The sequence below is a fragment of the Salmo salar genome, chromosome 06 (assembly GCF_965601325.2).
Source record: "Salmo salar chromosome 06, fSalSal1, whole genome shotgun sequence".
NCBI lineage: Eukaryota > Metazoa > Chordata > Actinopteri > Salmoniformes > Salmonidae > Salmo > Salmo salar.
In genome coordinates, this window is record NC_138296.1 from 10,084,348 (window position 1) to 10,102,672 (window position 18,325).

General features: G+C 40.3%; 1 protein-coding gene across 1 annotated transcript in view; it reads right to left on the bottom strand.

Annotated features, from left to right (window-relative positions):
• Window positions 1-18,325, bottom strand: part of LOC106594483 (glucagon receptor) — a 278,714-nt gene that overhangs the window by 67,526 nt on the left and 192,863 nt on the right. The window contains exons 2-3 of the mRNA XM_045719694.2: window positions 1,927-2,080; window positions 641-737 (exon numbers count right to left, since the gene is read on the bottom strand). Coding sequence (XP_045575650.2) covers window positions 641-737; window positions 1,927-1,980 — 151 coding nt within the window. The 5' untranslated portion in view covers window positions 1,981-2,080. The remainder of the gene's footprint in view (window positions 1-640; window positions 738-1,926; window positions 2,081-18,325) is intronic.

Genomic DNA, 18,325 nt, shown 5'->3' on the forward strand with positions numbered 1-18,325 from the left:
CCATCTCTATGTCCCTCCATCTCTATGTCCCTCCATCTCTCTGTCCCGCCATCTCTCTGTCCCTCCATCTCTCTGTCCCTCCATCTCTCTGTCCCTCTGTCCATCTATCCCACTGTCCCTCCATCTCTCTGTCCAGCTATCCCACTGTCCCTCCATCTCTATGTCCCTCCATCTCTCTGTCCCTCTGTCCATCCATCCCTATGTCCCTCCATCTCTATGTCCCTCCATCTCTATGTCCCTCCATCTCTATGTCCCTCCATCTCTCTGTCCCTCTGTCCCTCTATCCTTCTATCCTTCTGTCCCTCTATCCTTCTGTCCCTCTATCCTTCTGTCCCTCTATCCTTCTGTCCCTCTGTCCCTTCATTCCTCTGTCCCTCCATCTCTATCTTACATGTCAAATGTCCTGTTTCACACCACACCTGGGGGAAACAATTACTGTAGATCAGAACACATCCTGTCCAATCAGATCTGTGAAGGGGAGGGAATATCTTCCTGGAATGAAAGATATACATATATCTACTGCCACAGCCGACCCTCACCGGGAGAGGAGAACGGAGGACCTTCATCTTCCCATAATGCACAGTGCTATACAGTGTTTATGGTGTGAGTGTGCGTGCAGGCGTGTGCATGTGTTTCTCACCAGTGAGCGGTGGTTCTCTGCTGTTATTGCGGCTACACTCCTCCGTGTACATCACCCATCTCTGCATCAACGCCTTTAATGGCTTAGCTGGGGACACCTGGGGACAGACAGACAGTCAGTAAACAGATAGCCAGGGACACCTGGGGGACAGACAGACAGTCAGTAAACAGATAGCCAGGGACACCTGGGGACAGACAGACAGTCAGTAAACAGATAGCCAGGGACACCTGGGGACAGACAGACAGTCAGTAAACAGATAGCCAGGGACACCTGGGGGACAGACAGACAGTCAGTAAACAGATAGCCAGGGACTCCTGGGGACAGACAGACAGTCAGTAAACAGATAGCCAGGGACACCTGGGGGACAGACAGACAGTCAGTAAACAGATAGCCAGGGACACCTGGGGACAGACAGACAGTCAGTAAACAGATAGCCAGGGACACCTGGGGACAGACAGACAGTCAGTAAACAGATAGCCAGGGACACCTGGGGGACAGACAGACAGTCAGTAAACAGATAGCCAGGGACGCCTGGGGACAGACAGACAGTCAGTAAACAGATAGCCAGGGACACCTGGGGGACAGACAGACAGTCAGTAAACAGATAGCCAGGGACACCTGGGGGACAGACAGTCAGTAAACAGATAGCCAGGGACACCTGGGGACAGACAGACAGTCAGTAAACAGATAGCCAGGGACACCTGGGGGACAGACAGACAGTCAGTAAACAGATAGCCAGGGACACCTGGGGGACAGACAGACAGTCAGTAAACAGATAGCCAGGGACACCTGGGGGACAGACAGACAGTCAGTAAACAGATAGCCAGGGAAACCTGGGGGACAGACAGACAGAGAGACGGAGAGACAGACAGGCAGAGAGACGGAAAGTGTTTAGACCACATCACTGTCTGCCACACAGGGCCCGTTCTCAGAGGGTCCTTCTGCCATGTAAAAACACATGTCTCTCCCCAACACTCTAAACACCAGTCACTTACAGGACTGGGGTGGCTGGCTTCCCATGTCTGAATGTTTCCCTACAGAGGGACTCACTGCTAGGCTGCATTCTGTTGACAGGACAATGAATGGAATCCTTAGACGGATCCAACGTGTCAATTAGCTTCCAGAGAAGGTCAATGAATTCCACTTCAAAAGCATCCAAGGTGGAGTGTTGCGTAATGTCGTGGTTATTGGGTGTTCTTCTGTGTCTGCCTGCCTGTGTGTGTGTGTGTGTGTGTGTGTGTGTGTGTGTGTGTGTGTGTGTGTTTGTGTGTGTGTTCCGGCCTCACTTGGATGCTGGAGAAGACTGTGAGCAGCGTGAGCAGCAGGAAGCCCCGTGACATCCCTTAGTCCTGCTGCCTGGTGGAGGGGCGCTGTGTGAGCGGGGTCAGGGGTCACCTTAACCTCACCTCATAGGAGGGCTTTACCTGGGGACCACTCTACCTGGTGACACACAGAGGGGGAGGAGTCACACTAACACACACAGATATGTCTTACAATACTTGTGAGGACTTTTTGGGGATCCAACAATTGATTCCCATTCCAAATGATATTTTCCCTAAGCCTAACCTTAAACCTAACCCTAAGCCTAACCTTAAACCTAACCCTAACCTTAAGCCTAACCCTAACCTTAAGCCTAACCCCTAAGCCTAAAATAGTGAGGACTGGCAAACTGTCCTCCCTTCTCTGAATTGCAGCTGCTTTACTATTCTTCTGAGGACATTTGGTACTCACACTCACACACACACACACACACACACTCTAATGAACAACCCACTTGCTGTATAATCAAACCGACACACACATAACAATTGAATTGAAACAAACAGGAAAGGCACTTGTGGATGTATTCTAGGTGTGACAGTTACTGATTAGCTAGATGGGGTCTATTTCTGGCAGCTGACCAGCTGTGGTGACAGACAGAAGAACTCCTAGGGGTTCCATGGAACACCACTTGAATTCTGAAAAAGAACTCTCCCTGTTCCCTCCCTATGACCTCACAGTGCTGTACTCTACACACACACACACCACACACACACACACACACACACACACACACACACACACAGACACACGACAGTCCTCAGCCCTCAGCCAAACCACTCTGCTTCTGTTTACACTACATCATGCTGCACTAGTCCTAATTAGAGAGAGGAGAGAGAGAGGAGAGAGAGAGGAGAAAGAGGAGAGAGAGAGAGGAGAGAGAGAGAGAGGAGAGAAAGAGAGAGAGAGAGAGGACAGCAACACAATTAGACCCAACCAAATAATTTGAAAACAAAAAGATAATTACTTGACACATTGGAAAGAATTAACAAAAAAACTGAGCAAACTAGAACGCTATTTGGCCCTAAACAGAGAGTACACAGTGGCAGAATACCTGACCACTGTGACTGACCCAAAATTAAGGAAAGCTTTGATTATGTACAGCCTCAAGGTTAGTGAGCATAGCATTGCTATTGAGAAAGGCCACCGTAGGCAGACCTTGCTCTCAAGAGAAGACAGGCTATGTGCACACTGCCCACAAAATTAGGTGGAAACTGAGCTGCACTTCCTAACCTCCTGCCCAATGTATGACCATATTAGAGACGCATATTTCCCTCAGAATACACAGATACACAAAGAATTAGAAAACACATTTTGATAAACTCCCATATCTACTGGGTGAAATACCACTGTGCCATCACAGCAGCAAGATTTGTGACCTGTTGCAACAAGAAAAAGGCAACCAGTGAAGAACAAACACCACGGTAAAAAAAACCTATATTTATATTTATGACATTTCTTTATTCTTTTGGAGCTTTTGTGAGTGTAATGTTTACTATTCAGTTTTATTGTTTATTTTACTTTTGTTTGTTATCTATTTGACTTGCTTTGGCAATGTAAACATGTTTCCCATGCCAATAAAGCCCTGAAATTGGAGGGAGAGGGAGAGGGGGAGGGAGAGGGAGAGGGAGAGGGAGAGGGAGAGAGATGGGGGAAGGTTTTGGGGTAGAGATAGTCAGGACACGACAGAGGCCAAAACATTCCTGTTTGTCTCATTAGTCAGTCAGACAGTTAGTAGTACATTCCTGTTTGTCTCATTAGTAAGTCAGACAGACAGTTAGTAGTACATTCCTGTTTGTCTCATTAGTGAGTCAGTTAGTAGTACATTCCTGTTTGTCTCATTAGTCAGTCAGACAGCTAGTAGTACATTCCTGTTTGTCTCAATAGTCAGACAGACAGTTAGTAGTACATTGCTGTTTGTCTCATTAGTCAGTCAGACAGTCAGTTAGTAGTACATTCCTGTTTGTCTCATTAGTCAGTCAGACAGTTAGTAGTACATTCCTGTTTGTCTCATTAGTCAGTCAGACAGTTAGTAGTACATTCCTGTTTGTCTCATTAGTCAGTCAGTCAGATAGTAGTACATTCCTGTTTGTCTCATTAGTCAGTCAGACAGTTAGTAGTACATTCCTGTTTGTCTCATTAGTCAGTCAGACAGACAGTTAGTAGTACATTCCTGTTTGTCTCATTAGTCAGTCAGACAGACAGTTAGTAGTACATTCCTGTTTGTCTCATTAGTCAGTCAGACAGTCAGTTAGTAGGACATTCCTGTTTGTCTCATTAGTCAGTCAGACAGTCAGTTAGTAGGACATTCCTGTTTGTCTCATTAGTCAGTCAGTCAGTCAGTTAGTAGTACATTCCTGTTTGTCTCATTAGACAGTCAGACAGTTAGTAGTACATTCCTATTTGTCTCATTAGTCAGTCAGACAGTTAGTAGTACATTCCTGTTTGTCTCATTAGTCAGACAGACAGTTAGTAGTACATTCCTGTTTGTCTCATTAGTCAGTCAGACACTCAGTTAGTAGTACATTCCTGTCTGTCTCATTAGCCAGTCAGTCAGACAGTTAGTAGTACATTCCTGTTTGTCTCATTAGTCAGTCAGTTAGTAGTACATTCCTGTTTGTCTCATTAGTCAGACAGACAGTTAGCAGTACATTCCTGTTTGTCTCATTAGTCAGACAGACAGTTAGTAGTACATTCCTGTTTGTCTCATTAGTCAGTCAGTCAGTTAGTAGTACATTCCTGTTTGTCTCATTAGACAGACAGACAGTTAGTAGTACATTCCTGTTTGTCTCATTAGACAGACAGACAGTTAGTAGTACATTCCTGTTTGTCTCATTAGTCAGACAGACAGTTAGTAGTACATTCCTGTTTGTGTCACTAGTCAGACAGTCAGTTAGTAGTACATTCCTGTTTGTCTCATTAGTCAGTCAGTTAGTAGTACATTCCTGTTTGTCTCATTAGTCAGTCAGACACTCAGTTAGTAGTACATTCCTGTCTGTCTCATTAGCCAGTCAGTCAGACAGTTAGTAGTACATTCCTGTTTGTCTCATTAGTCAGTCAGTTAGTAGTACATTCCTGTTTGTCTCATTAGTCAGACAGACAGTTAGCAGTACATTCCTGTTTGTCTCATTAGTCAGACAGACAGTTAGTAGTACATTCCTGTTTGTCTCATTAGTCAGTCAGTCAGTTAGTAGTACATTCCTGTTTGTCTCATTAGACAGACAGACAGTTAGTAGTACATTCCTGTTTGTCTCATTAGTCAGACAGACAGTTAGTAGTACATTCCTGTTTGTGTCACTAGTCAGACAGTCAGTTAGTAGTACATTCCTGTTTGTCTCATTAGTCAGTCAGTTAGTAGTACATTCCTGTTTGTCTCATTAGTCAGTCAGTTAGTATTACATTCCTGTTTGTCTCATTAGACAGTCAGTCAGTTAGTAGCACATTCCTGTTTGTCTCATTAGACAGACAGACAGTTAGTATTACATTCCTGTTTGTCTCATTAGACAGTCAGTCAGTTAGTAGTACATTCCTGTTTGTCTCATTAGACAGACAGACAGTTAGTAGTACATTCCTGTTTGTCTCATTAGTCAGTCAGTCAGATAGTAGTACATTCCTGTTTGTCTCATTAGTCAGTCAGACAGACAGTTAGTAGTACATTCCTGTTTGTCTCATTAGTCAGTCAGACAGTCAGTTAGTAGGACATTCCTGTTTGTCTCATTAGTCAGTCAGACAGTCAGTTAGTAGGACATTCCTGTTTGTCTCATTAGTCAGTCAGACAGTTAGTAGTACATTCCTGTTTGTCTCATTAGTCAGTCAGACAGTTAGTAGTACATTCCTGTTTGTCTCATTAGACAGTCAGTCAGTTAGTAGTACATTCCTGTTTGTCTCATTAGTCAGACAGACAGTTAGTAGTACATTCCTGTTGGTCTCATTAGTCAGACAGACAGTTAGTAGTACATTCCTGTTTGTCTCATTAGTCAGTCAGTTAGTAGTACATTCCTGTCTGTCTCATTAGTCAGTCAGTCAGACAGTTAGTAGTACATTCCTGTTTGTCTCATTAGTCAGTCAGTCAGTCAGTTAGTAGTACATTCCTGTTTGTCTCATTAGTCATTCAGTTAGTAGTACATTCCTGTTTGTCTCATTAGTCAGTCAGTTAGTATTACATTCCTGTTTGTCTCATTGGACAGTCAGTCAGTTAGTAGTACATTCCTGTTTGTCTCATTAGACAGACAGACAGTTAGTATTACATTCCTGTTTGTCTCATTAGACAGTCAGTCAGTTAGTAGTACATTCCTGTTTGTCTCATTAGACAGACAGACAGTTAGTAGTACATTCCTGTTTGTCTCATTAGTCAGTCAGTCAGTTAGTAGTACATTCCTGTTTGTCTCATTAGTCAGTCAGACAGTTAGTAGTACATTCCTGTTTGTCTCATTAGTCAGTCAGACAGTCAGTTAGTAGTACATTCCTGTCTGTCTCATTAGTCAGTCAGTCAGACAGTTAGTAGTACATTCCTGTTTGTCTCATTAGTCAGTCAGTTAGTAGTACATTCCTGTTTGTCTCATTAGTCAGACAGACAGTTAGTAGTATATTCCTGTTTGTCTCATTAGTCAGACAGACAGTTAGTAGTACATTCCTGTTTGCCTCATTAGTCAGTCAGTCAGTTAGTAGTACATTCCTGTTTGTCTCATTAGACAGACAGACAGTTAGTATTACATTCCTGTTCGTCTAATTAGTCAGACAGACAGTTAGTAGTACATTCCTGTTTGTGTCACTAGTCAGACAGTCAGTTAGTAGTACATTCCTGTTTGTCTCATTTGTCAGTCAGTTAGTAGTACATTCCTGTTTATATCATTAGTCAGTCAGTTAGTATTACATTCCTGTTTGTCTCACTAGACAGTCAGTCAGTTAGTAGTACATTCCTGTTTGTCTCATTAGACAGACAGACAGTTAGTATTACATTCCTGTTTGTCTCATTAGACAGTCAGTCAGTTAGTAGTACATTCCTGTTTGTCTCATTAGTCAGTCAGTCAGTTAGTAGTACATTCCTGTTTCTCTCATTAGTCAGTCAGACAGTTAGTACTACATTCCTGTTTGTCTCATTAGTCAGTCAGACAGACAGTTAGTAGTACATTCCTGTTTGTCTCATTAGTCAGTCAGACAGACAGTTAGTAGTACATTCCTGTTTGTCTCATTAGTCAGTCAGACAGTCAATTAGTAGGACATTCCTGTTTGTCTCATTAGTCAGTCAGACAGTCAGTTAGTAGGACATTCCTGTTTGTCTCATTAGTCAGTCAGACAGTTAGTAGTACATTCCTGTTTGTCTCATTAGTCAGTCAGACAGTTAGTAGTACATTACTGTTTGTCTCATTAGACAGTCAGTCAGTTAGTAGTACATTCCTGTTTGTCTCATTAATCAGACAGACAGTTAGTAGTACATTCCGGTTGGTCTCATTAGTCAGACAGACAGTTAGTAGTACATTCCTGTTTGTCTCATTAGTCAGTCAGTTAGTAGTACATTCCTGTCTGTCTCATTAGTCAGTCAGTCAGACAGTTAGTAGTACATTCCTGTTTGTCTCATTAGTCAGTCAGTCAGTCAGTTAGTAGTACATTCCTGTTTGTCTCATTAGTCAGTCAGTTAGTATTACATTCCTGTTTGTCTCATTAGACAGACAGACAGTTAGTAGTACATTCCTGTTTGTCTCATTAGTCAGACAGACAGTTAGTAGTACATTCCTGTTTGTCTCATTAGTCAGTCAGTCAGTTAGTACTACATTCCTGTTTGTCTCATTAGACAGACAGACAGTTAGTAGTACATTCCTGTTTGTCTCATTAGTCAGACAGGCAGTTAGTAGTACATTCCTGTTTGTCTCACTAGTCAGACAGTCAGTTAGTAGTACATTCCTGTTTGTCTCATTAGTCAGTCAGTTAGTAGTACATTCCTGTTTGTCTCATTAGTCAGTCAGTTAGTATTACATTCCTGTTTGTCTCATTAGACAGTCAGTCAGTTAGTAGTACATTCCTGTTTGTCTCATTAGACAGACAGACAGTTAGTATTACATTCCTGTTTGTCTCATTAGACAGTCAGTCAGTTAGTAGTACATTCCTGTTTGTCTCATTAGACAGACAGACAGTTAGTAGTACATTCCTGTTTGTCTCATTAGTCAGTCAGTCAGTTAGTAGTACATTCCTGTTTGTCTCATTAGTCAGTCAGACAGTTAGTAGTACATTCCTGTTTGTCTCATTAGTCAGTCAGACAGTCAGTTAGTAGGACATTCCTGTTTGTCTCATTAGTCAGTCAGACAGTTAGTAGTACATTCCTGTTTGTCTCATTAGTCAGTCAGACTGTTAGTAGTACATTCCTGTTTGTCTCATTAGACAGTCAGTCAGTTAGTAGTACATTCCTGTTTGTCTCATTAGTCAGACAGACAGTTAGTAGTACATTCCTGTTGGTCTCATTAGTCAGACAGACAGTTAGTAGTACATTCCTGTTTGTCTCATTAGTCAGTCAGACAGTTAGTAGTACATTCCTGTCTGTCTCATTAGTCAGTCAGTCAGACAGTTAGTAGTACATTCCTGTTTGTCTCATTTGTCAGTCAGTCAGTCATTTAGTAGTACATTCCTGTTTGTCTCATTAGTCAGTCAGTTAGTATTACATTCCTGTTTGTCTCATTAGACAGACAGACAGTTAGTAGTACATTCCTGTTTGTCTCATTAGTCAGACAGACAGTTAGTAGTACATTCCTGTTTGTCTCATTAGTCAGTCAGTCAGTTAGTAGTACATTCCTGTTTTTCTCATTAGACAGACAGACAGTTAGTAGTACATTCCTGTTTGTCTCATTAGTCAGACAGACAGTTAGTAGTACATTCCTGTTTGTCTCATTAGTCAGTCAGTTAGTAGTACATTCCTGTTTGTCTCATTAGTCAGTCAGTTAGTATTACATTCCTGTTTGTCTCATTAGACAGTCAGTCAGTTAGTAGTACATTCCTGTTTGTCTCATTAGACAGACAGACAGTTAGTAGTACATTCCTGTTTGTCTCATTAGACAGTCAGTCAGTTAGTAGTACATTCCTGTTTGTCTCATTTGACAGACAGACAGTTAGTAGTACATTCCTGTTTGTCTCATTAGTCAGTCAGTCAGTTAGTAGTACATTCCTGTTTGTCTCATTAGTCAGTCAGACAGTTAGTAGTACATTCCTGTTTGTCTCATTAGTCAGTCAGTCAGACAGACAGTTAGTAGTACATTCCTGTTTGTCTCATTAGTCAGTCAGACAGACAGTTAGTAGTACATTCCTGTTTGTCTCATTAGTCAGACAGTCAGTTAGTAGGACATTCCTGTTTGTCTCATTAGTCAGTCAGACAGTCAGTTAGTAGGACATTCCTGTTTGTCTCATTAGTCAGTCAGACAGTTAGTAGTACATTCCTGTTTGTCTCATTAGACAGTCAGTCAGTTAGTAGTACATTCCTGTTTGTCTCATTAGTCAGACAGACAGTTAGTAGTACATTCCTGTTGGTCTCATTAGTCAGACAGAGAGTTAGTAGTACATTCCTGTTTGTCTCATTAGTCAGACAGACAGTTAGTAGTATATTCCTGTTGGTCTCATTAGTCAGTCAGACAGTTAGTAGTACATTCCTGTTTGTCTCAATAGTCAGTCAGTCAGTTAGTAGTACATTCCTGTTTGTCTCATTAGTCAGTCAGTCAGTTAGTAGTACATTCCTGTTTGTCTCATTAGACAGTCAGACAGTTAGTAGTACATTCCTGTTTGTCTCAATAGTCAGTCAGTCAGTTAGTAGTACATTCCTGTTTGTCTCATTAGACAGTCAGACAGTTAGTAGTACATTCCTGTTTGTCTCATTAGTCAGTCAGACAGACAGTTAGTAGTACATTCCTGTTTGTCTCATTAGACAGTCAGACAGTTAGTAGTACATTCCTGTCTGTCTCATTAGTCACACAGACAGTTAGTAGTACATTCCTGTTGGTCTCATTAGTCAGACAGACAGTTAGTAGTACATTCCTGTTTGTCTCATTAGTCAGTCAGTCAGTCAGTTAGTAGTACATTCCTGTTTGTCTCATTAGTCAGTCAGTCAGTCAGTTAGTAGTACATTCCTGTTTGTCTCATTAGTCACACAGACAGTTAGTAGTACATTCCTGTTTGTCTCATTAGTCAGTCAGTCAGTCATTTAGTAGTACATTCCTGTTTGTCTCATTAGTCAGTTAGTATTACATTCCTGTTTGTCTCATTAGACAGACAGACAGTTAGTAGTACATTCCTGTTTGTCTCATTAGTCAGACAGACAGTTAGTAGTACATTCCTGTTTGTCTCATTAGTCAGTCAGTCAGTTAGTAGTACATTCCTGTTTTTCTCAATAGACAGACAGACAGTTAGTAGTACATTCCTGTTTGTCTCATTAGTCAGACAGACAGTTAGTAGTACATTCCTGTTTGTCTCACTAGTCAGACAGTCAGTTAGTAGTACATTCCTGTTTGTCTCATTAGTCAGTCAGTTAGTAGTACATTCCTGTTTGTCTCATTAGTCAGTCAGTTAGTATTACATTCCTGTTTGTCTCATTAGACAGTCAGTCAGTTAGTAGTACATTCCTGTTTGTCTCATTAGACAGACAGACAGTTAGTAGTACATTCCTGTTTGTCTCATTAGACAGTCAGTCAGTTAGTAGTACATTCCTGTTTGTCTCATTTGACAGACAGACAGTTAGTAGTACATTCCTGTTTGTCTCATTAGTCAGTCAGTCAGTTAGTAGTACATTCCTGTTTGTCTCATTAGTCAGTCAGACAGTTAGTAGTACATTCCTGTTTGTCTCATTAGTCAGTCAGTCAGACAGACAGTTAGTAGTACATTCCTGTTTGTCTCATTAGTCAGTCAGACAGACAGTTAGTAGTACATTCCTGTTTGTCTCATTAGTCAGTCAGACAGTCAGTTAGTAGGACATTCCTGTTTGTCTCATTAGTCAGTCAGACAGTCAGTTAGTAGGACATTCCTGTTTGTCTCATTAGTCAGTCAGACAGCTAGTAGTACATTCCTGTTTGTCTCATTAGTCAGTCAGACAGTTAGTAGTACATTCCTGTTTGTCTCATTAGACAGTCAGTCAGTTAGTAGTACATTCCTGTTTGTCTCATTAGTCAGACAGACAGTTAGTAGTACATTCCTGTTGGTCTCATTAGTCAGACAGAGAGTTAGTAGTACATTCCTGTTTGTCTCATTAGTCAGACAGACAGTTAGTAGTATATTCCTGTTGGTCTCATTAGTCAGTCAGACAGTTAGTAGTACATTCCTGTTTGTCTCATTAGTCAGTCAGACAGACAGTTAGTAGTACATTCCTGTTTGTCTCATTAGACAGTCAGACAGTTAGTAGTACATTCCTGTCTGTCTCATTAGTCACACAGACAGTTAGTAGTACATTCCTGTTGGTCTCATTAGTCAGACAGACAGTTAGTAGTACATTCCTGTTTGTCTCATTAGTCAGTCAGTCAGTCAGTTAGTAGTACATTCCTGTTTGTCTCATTAGTCAGTCAGTCAGTCAGTTAGTAGTACATTCCTGTTTGTCTCATTAGTCACACAGACAGTTAGTAGTACATTCCTGTTTGTCTCATTAGTCAGTCAGTCAGTTAGTATTACATTCCTGTTTGTCTCATTAGACAGTCAGTCAGTTAGTAGTACATTCCTGTTTGTCTCATTAGTCAGTCAGACAGTTAGTAGTACATTCCTGTTTGTCTCATTAGTCAGTCAGACAGTTAGTAGTACATTCCTGTTTGTCTCATTAGTGAGTCAGACAGTTAGTAGTACATTCCTGTTTGTTTCATTAGACAGTCAGACAGTTAGTAGTACATTCCTGTTTGTCTCATTAGTCAGTCAGACAGACAGTTAGTAGTACATTCCTGTTTGTCTCATTAGTCAGTCAGACAGTTTGTAGTACATTCCTGTTTGTCTCATTAGACAATCAGACAGTTAGTAGTACATTCCTGTTTGTCTCATTAGACAGTCAGACAGTTAGTAGTACATTCCTGTTTGTCTCATTAGACAATCAGACAGTTAGTAGTACATTCCTGTTTGTCTCATTAGTAAGTCAGTCAGACAGTTAGTAGTACATTCCTGTTTGTCTCATTAGTCAGTCAGACAGACAGTTAGTAGTACATTCCTGTTTGTCTCATTAGTCAGACAGACAGTTAGTAGTACATTCCTGTTTGTCTCATTAGACAGTCAGACAGTTAGTAGTACATTCCTGTTTGTCTCATTAGTCAGTCAGACAGTTAGTAGTACATTCCTGTTTGTCTCATTAGTCAGTCAGACAGACAGTTAGTAGTACATTCCTGTTTGTCTCATTAGTCAGTCAGACAGACAGTTAGTAGTACATTCCTGTTTGTCTCATTAGTCAGTCAGACAGTCAGTTAGTAGGACATTCCTGTTTGTCTCATTAGTCAGTCAGACAGTCAGTTAGTAGTACATTCCTGTTTGTCTCATTAGTCAGTCAGTTAGTTAGTATTACATTCCTGTTTGTCTCATTAGACAGTCAGTCAGTTAGTAGTACATTCCTGTTTGTCTCATTAGTCAGTCAGACAGTTAGTAGTACATTCCTGTTTGTCTCATTAGTCAGTCAGACAGTTAGTAGTACATTCCTGTTTGTCTCATTATTCAGACAGACAGTTAGTAGTATATTCCTGTTGGTCTCATTAGTCAGTCAGACAGTTAGTAGTACATTCCTGTTTGTCTCATTAGTCAGTCAGACAGACAGTTAGTAGTACATTCCTGTTTGTCTCATTAGATAGTCAGACAGTTAGTAGTACATTCCTGTCTGTCTCATTAGTCACACAGACAGTTAGTAGTACATTCCTGTTGGTCTCATTAGTCAGACAGACAGTTAGTAGTACATTCCTGTTTGTCTCATTAGTCAGTCAGTCAGTCAGTTAGTAGTACATTCCTGTTTGTCTCATTAGTCACACAGACAGTTAGTAGTACATTCCTGTTTGTCTCATTAGTCAGTCAGTTAGTTAGTATTACATTCCTGTTTGTCTCATTAGTCAGTCAGTTAGTTAGTATTACATTCCTGTTTGTCTCATTAGACAGTCAGTCAGTTAGTAGTACATTCCTGTTTGTCTCATTAGTCAGTCAGACAGTTAGTAGTACATTCCTGTTTGTCTCATTAGTCAGTCAGACAGTTAGTAGTACATTCCTGTTTGTCTCATTAGTGAGTCAGACAGTTAGTAGTACATTCCAGTTTGTCTCATTAGACAGTCAGACAGTTAGTAGTACATTCCTGTTTGTCTCATTAGTCAGTCAGACAGACAGTTAGTAGTACATTCCTGTTTGTCTCATTAGTAAGTCAGACAGTTAGTAGTACATTCCTGTTTGTCTCATTAGACAGTCAGACATTTAGTAGTACATTCCTGTTTGTCTCATTAGTCAGTCAGTCAGTCAGTTAGTAGTACATTCCTGTTTGTCTCATTAGTCAGTCAGTCAGTCAGTTAGTAGTACATTCCTGTTTGTCTCATTAGACAATCAGACAGTTAGTAGTACATTCCTGTTTGTCTCATTAGTAAATCAGTCAGACAGTTAGTAGTACATTCCTGTTTGTCTCATTAGTCAGTCAGACAGACAGTTAGTAGTACATTCCTGTTTGTCTCATTAGTCAGACAGACAGTTAGTAGCACATTCCTGTTTGTCTCATTAGACAGTCAGACAGTTAGTAGTACATTCCTGTTTGTCTCATTAGTCAGTCAGACAGTTAGTAGTACATTCCTGTTTGTCTCATTAGTCAGTCAGACAGACAGTTAGTAGTACATTCCTGTTTGTCTCATTAGTCAGTCAGACAGACAGTTAGTAGTACATTCCTGTTTGTCTCATTAGTCAGTCAGACAGTCAGTTAGTAGGACATTCCTGTTTGTCTCATTTGACATACAGACAGTTAGTAGTACATTCCTGTTTGTCTCATTAGTCAGTCAGTCAGTTAGTAGTACATTCCTGTTTGTCTCATTAGTCAGTCAGACAGTTAGTAGTACATTCCTGTTTGTCTCATTAGTCAGTCAGACAGACAGACAGTTAGTAGTACATTCCTGTTTGTCTCATTAGTCAGTCAGACAGACAGTTAGTAGTACATTCCTGTTTGTCTCATTAGTCAGTCAGACAGTCAGTTAGTAGGACATTCCTGTTTGTCTCATTAGTCAGTCAGACAGTCAGTTAGTAGGACATTCCTGTTTGTCTCATTAGTCAGTCAGACAGCTAGTAGTACATTCCTGTTTGTCTCATTAGTCAGTCAGACAGTTAGTAGTACATTCCTGTTTGTCTCATTAGACAGTCAGTCAGTTAGTAGTACATTCCTGTTTGTCTAATTAGTCAGACAGACAGTTAGTAGTACATTCCTGTTTGTCTCATTACTCAGTCAGACAGACAGTTAGTAGTACATTCCTGTTTGTCTCATTAGACAGTCAGACAGTTAGTAGTACATTCCTGTCTGTCTCATTAGTCACACAGACAGTTAGTAGTACATTCCTGTTTGTCTCATTAGTCAGTCAGTCAGTCAGTTAGTAGTACATTCCTGTTTGTCTCATTAGTCAGTCAGTCAGTCAGTTAGTAGTAGATTCCTGTTTGTCTCATTAGACAATCAGACAGTTAGTAGTACATTCCTGTTTGTCTCATTAGACAGTCAGACAGTTAGTAGTACATTCCTGTTTGTCTCATTAGTCAGTCAGTCAGTCAGTTAGTAGTACATTCCTGTTTGTCTCATTAGTCAGTCAGACAGACAGTTAGTAGTACATTCCTGTTTGTCTCATTAGTCAGACAGACAGTTAGTAGTACATTCCTGTTTGTCTCATTAGACAGTCAGACAGTTAGTAGTACATTCCTGTTTGTCTCATTAGTCAGTCAGACAGTTAGTAGTACATTCCTGTTTGACTCATTAGTCAGTCAGACAGACAGTTAGTAGTACATTCCTGTTTGTCTCATTAGTCAGTCAGACAGACAGTTAGTAGTACATTCCTGTTTGTCTCATTAGTCAGTCAGACAGTCAGTTAGTAGGACATTCCTGTTTGTCTCATTAGTCAGTCAGACAGTCAGTTAGTAGTACATTCCTGTTTGTCTCATTAGTCAGTCAGTTAGTTAGTATTACATTCCTGTTTGTCTCATTAGACAGTCAGTCAGTTAGTAGTACATTCCTGTTTGTCTCATTAGTCAGTCAGACAGTTAGTAGTACATTCCTGTTTGTCTCATTAGTCAGTCAGACAGTTAGTAGTACATTCCTGTTTGTCTCATTAGTCAGTCAGACAGTCAGTTAGTAGGACATTCCTGTTTGTCTCATTAGTCAGTCAGACAGTCAGTTAGTAGTACATTCCTGTTTGTCTCATTAGTCAGTCAGTTAGTTAGTATTACATTCCTGTTTGTCTCATTAGACAGTCAGTCAGTTAGTAGTACATTCCTGTTTGTCTCATTAGTCAGTCAGACAGTTAGTAGTACATTCCTGTTTGTCTCATTAGTCAGTCAGACAGTTAGTAGTACATTCCTGTTTGTCTCATTAGTCAGACAGACAGTTAGTAGTATATTCCTGTTGGTCTCATTAGTCAGTCAGACAGTTAGTAGTACATTCCTGTTTGTCTCATTAGACAGTCAGACAGTTAGTAGTACATTCCTGTCTGTCTCATTAGTCACACAGACAGTTAGTAGTACATTCCTGTTGGTCTCATTAGTCAGACAGACAGTTAGTAGTACATTCCTGTTTGTCTCATTAGTCAGTCAGTCAGTCAGTTAGTAGTACATTCCTGTTTGTCTCATTAGTCACACAGACAGTTAGTAGTACATTCCTGTTTGTCTCATTAGTCAGTCAGTTAGTTAGTATTACATTCCTGTTTGTCTCATTAGACAGTCAGTCAGTTAGTAGTACATTCTTGTTTGTCTCATTAGTCAGTCAGACAGCTAGTAGTACATTCCTGTTTGTCTCATTAGTCAGTCAGACAGTTAGTAGTACATTCCTGTTTGTCTCATTAGACAGTCAGTCAGTTAGTAGTACATTCCTGTTTGTCTAATTAGTCAGACAGACAGTTAGTAGTACATTCCTGTGGGTCTCATTAGTCAGACAGAGAGTTAGTAGTACATTCCTGTTTGTCTCATTAGTCAGACAGACAGTTAGTAGTATATTCCTGTTGGTCTCATTAGTCAGTCAGACAGTTAGTAGTACATTCCTGTTTGTCTCATTAGTCAGTCAGACAGACAGTTAGTAGTACATTCCTGTTTGTCTCATTAGACAGTCAGACAGTTAGTAGTACATTCCTGTCTGTCTCATTAGTCACACAGACAGTTAGTAGTACATTCCTGTTTGTCTCATTAGTCAGTCAGTCAGTCAGTTAGTAGTACATTCCTGTTTGTCTCATTAGTCAGTCAGTCAGTCAGTTAGTAGTAGATTCCTGTTTGTCTCATTAGACAATCAGACAGTTAGTAGTACATTCCTGTTTGTCTCATTAGACAGTCAGACAGTTAGTAGTACATTCCTGTTTGTCTCATTAGTCAGTCAGTCAGTCAGTTAGTAGTACATTCCTGTTTGTCTCATTAGTCAGTCAGACAGACAGTTAGTAGTACATTCCTGTTTGTCTCATTAGTCAGACAGACAGTTAGTAGTACATTCCTGTTTGTCTCATTAGACAGTCAGACAGTTAGTAGTACATTCCTGTTTGTCTCATTAGTCAGTCAGACAGTTAGTAGTACATTCCTGTTTGTCTCATTAGTCAGTCAGACAGACAGTTAGTAGTACATTCCTGTTTGTCTCATTAGTCAGTCAGACAGACAGTTAGTAGTACATTCCTGTTTGTCTCATTAGTCAGTCAGACAGTCAGTTAGTAGGACATTCCTGTTTGTCTCATTAGTCAGTCAGTTAGTTAGTATTACATTCCTGTTTGTCTCATTAGACAGTCAGTCAGTTAGTAGTACATTCCTGTTTGTCTCATTAGTCAGTCAGACAGTTAGTAGTACATTCCTGTTTGTCTCATTAGTCAGTCAGACAGTTAGTAGTATATTCCTGTTGGTCTCATTAGTCAGTCAGACAGTTAGTAGTACATTCCTGTTTGTCTCATTAGACAGTCAGACAGTTAGTAGTACATTCCTGTCTGTCTCATTAGTCACACAGACAGTTAGTAGTACATTCCTGTTGGTCTCATTAGTCAGACAGACAGTTAGTAGTACATTCCTGTTTGTCTCATTAGTCAGTCAGTCAGTCAGTTAGTAGTACATTCCTGTTTGTCTCATTAGTCACACAGACAGTTAGTAGTACATTCCTGTTTGTCTCATTAGTCAGTCAGTTAGTTAGTATTACATTCCTGTTTGTCTCATTAGACAGTCAGTAAGTTAGTAGTACATTCTTGTTTGTCTCATTAGTCAGTCAGACAGTTAGTAGTACATTCCTGTTTGTCTCATTAGTCAGTCAGACAGTTAGTAGTACATTCCTGTTTGTCTCATTAGTGAGTCAGACAGTTAGTAGTACATTCCTGTTTGTCTCATTAGACAGTCAGACAGTTAGTAGTACATTCCTGTTTGTCTCATTAGTCAGTCAGAGAGACAGTTAGTAGTACATTCCTGTTTGTCTCATTAGTCAGTCAGACAGTTAGTAGTACATTCCTGTTTGTCTCATTAGACAGTCAGACATTTAGTAGTACATTCCTGTTTGTCTCATTAGTCAGTCAGTCAGTCAGTTAGTAGTACATTCCTGTTTGTCTCATTAGACAATCAGACAGTTAGTAGTACATTCCTGTTTGTCTCATTAGACAGTCAGACTGTTAGTAGTACATTCCTGTTTGTCTCATTAGTCAGTCAGTCAGTCAGTTAGTAGTACATTCCTGTTTGTCTCATTAGACAGTCAGACATTTAGAAGTACATTCCTGTTTGTCTCATTAGTCAGTCAGTCAGTCAGTTAGTAGTACATTCCTGTTTGTCTCATTAGTCAGTCAGTCAGTCAGTTAGTAGTACATTCCTGTTTGTCTCATTAGACAATCAGACAGTTAGTAGTACATTCCTGTTTGTCTCATTAGACAGTCAGACAGTTAGTAGTACATTCCTGTTTGTCTCATTAGTCAGTCAGTCAGTCAGTTAGTAGTACATTCCTGTTTGTCTCATTAGTCAGTCAGTCAGTCAGTTAGTAGTACATTCCTGTTTATCTCAAGTGGACAATCTGACAGTTAGTAGTACATTCCTGTTTGTCTCATTAGTCAGTTAGACAGACAGTTAGTAGTACATTCCTGTTTGTCTCATTAGTCAGACAGACAGTTAGTAGTACATTCCAGTTTGTCTCATTAGACAGTCAGACAGTTAGTAGTACATTCCTGTTTGTCTCATTAGTCAGTCAGACAGTTAGTAGTACATTCCTGTTTGTCTCAT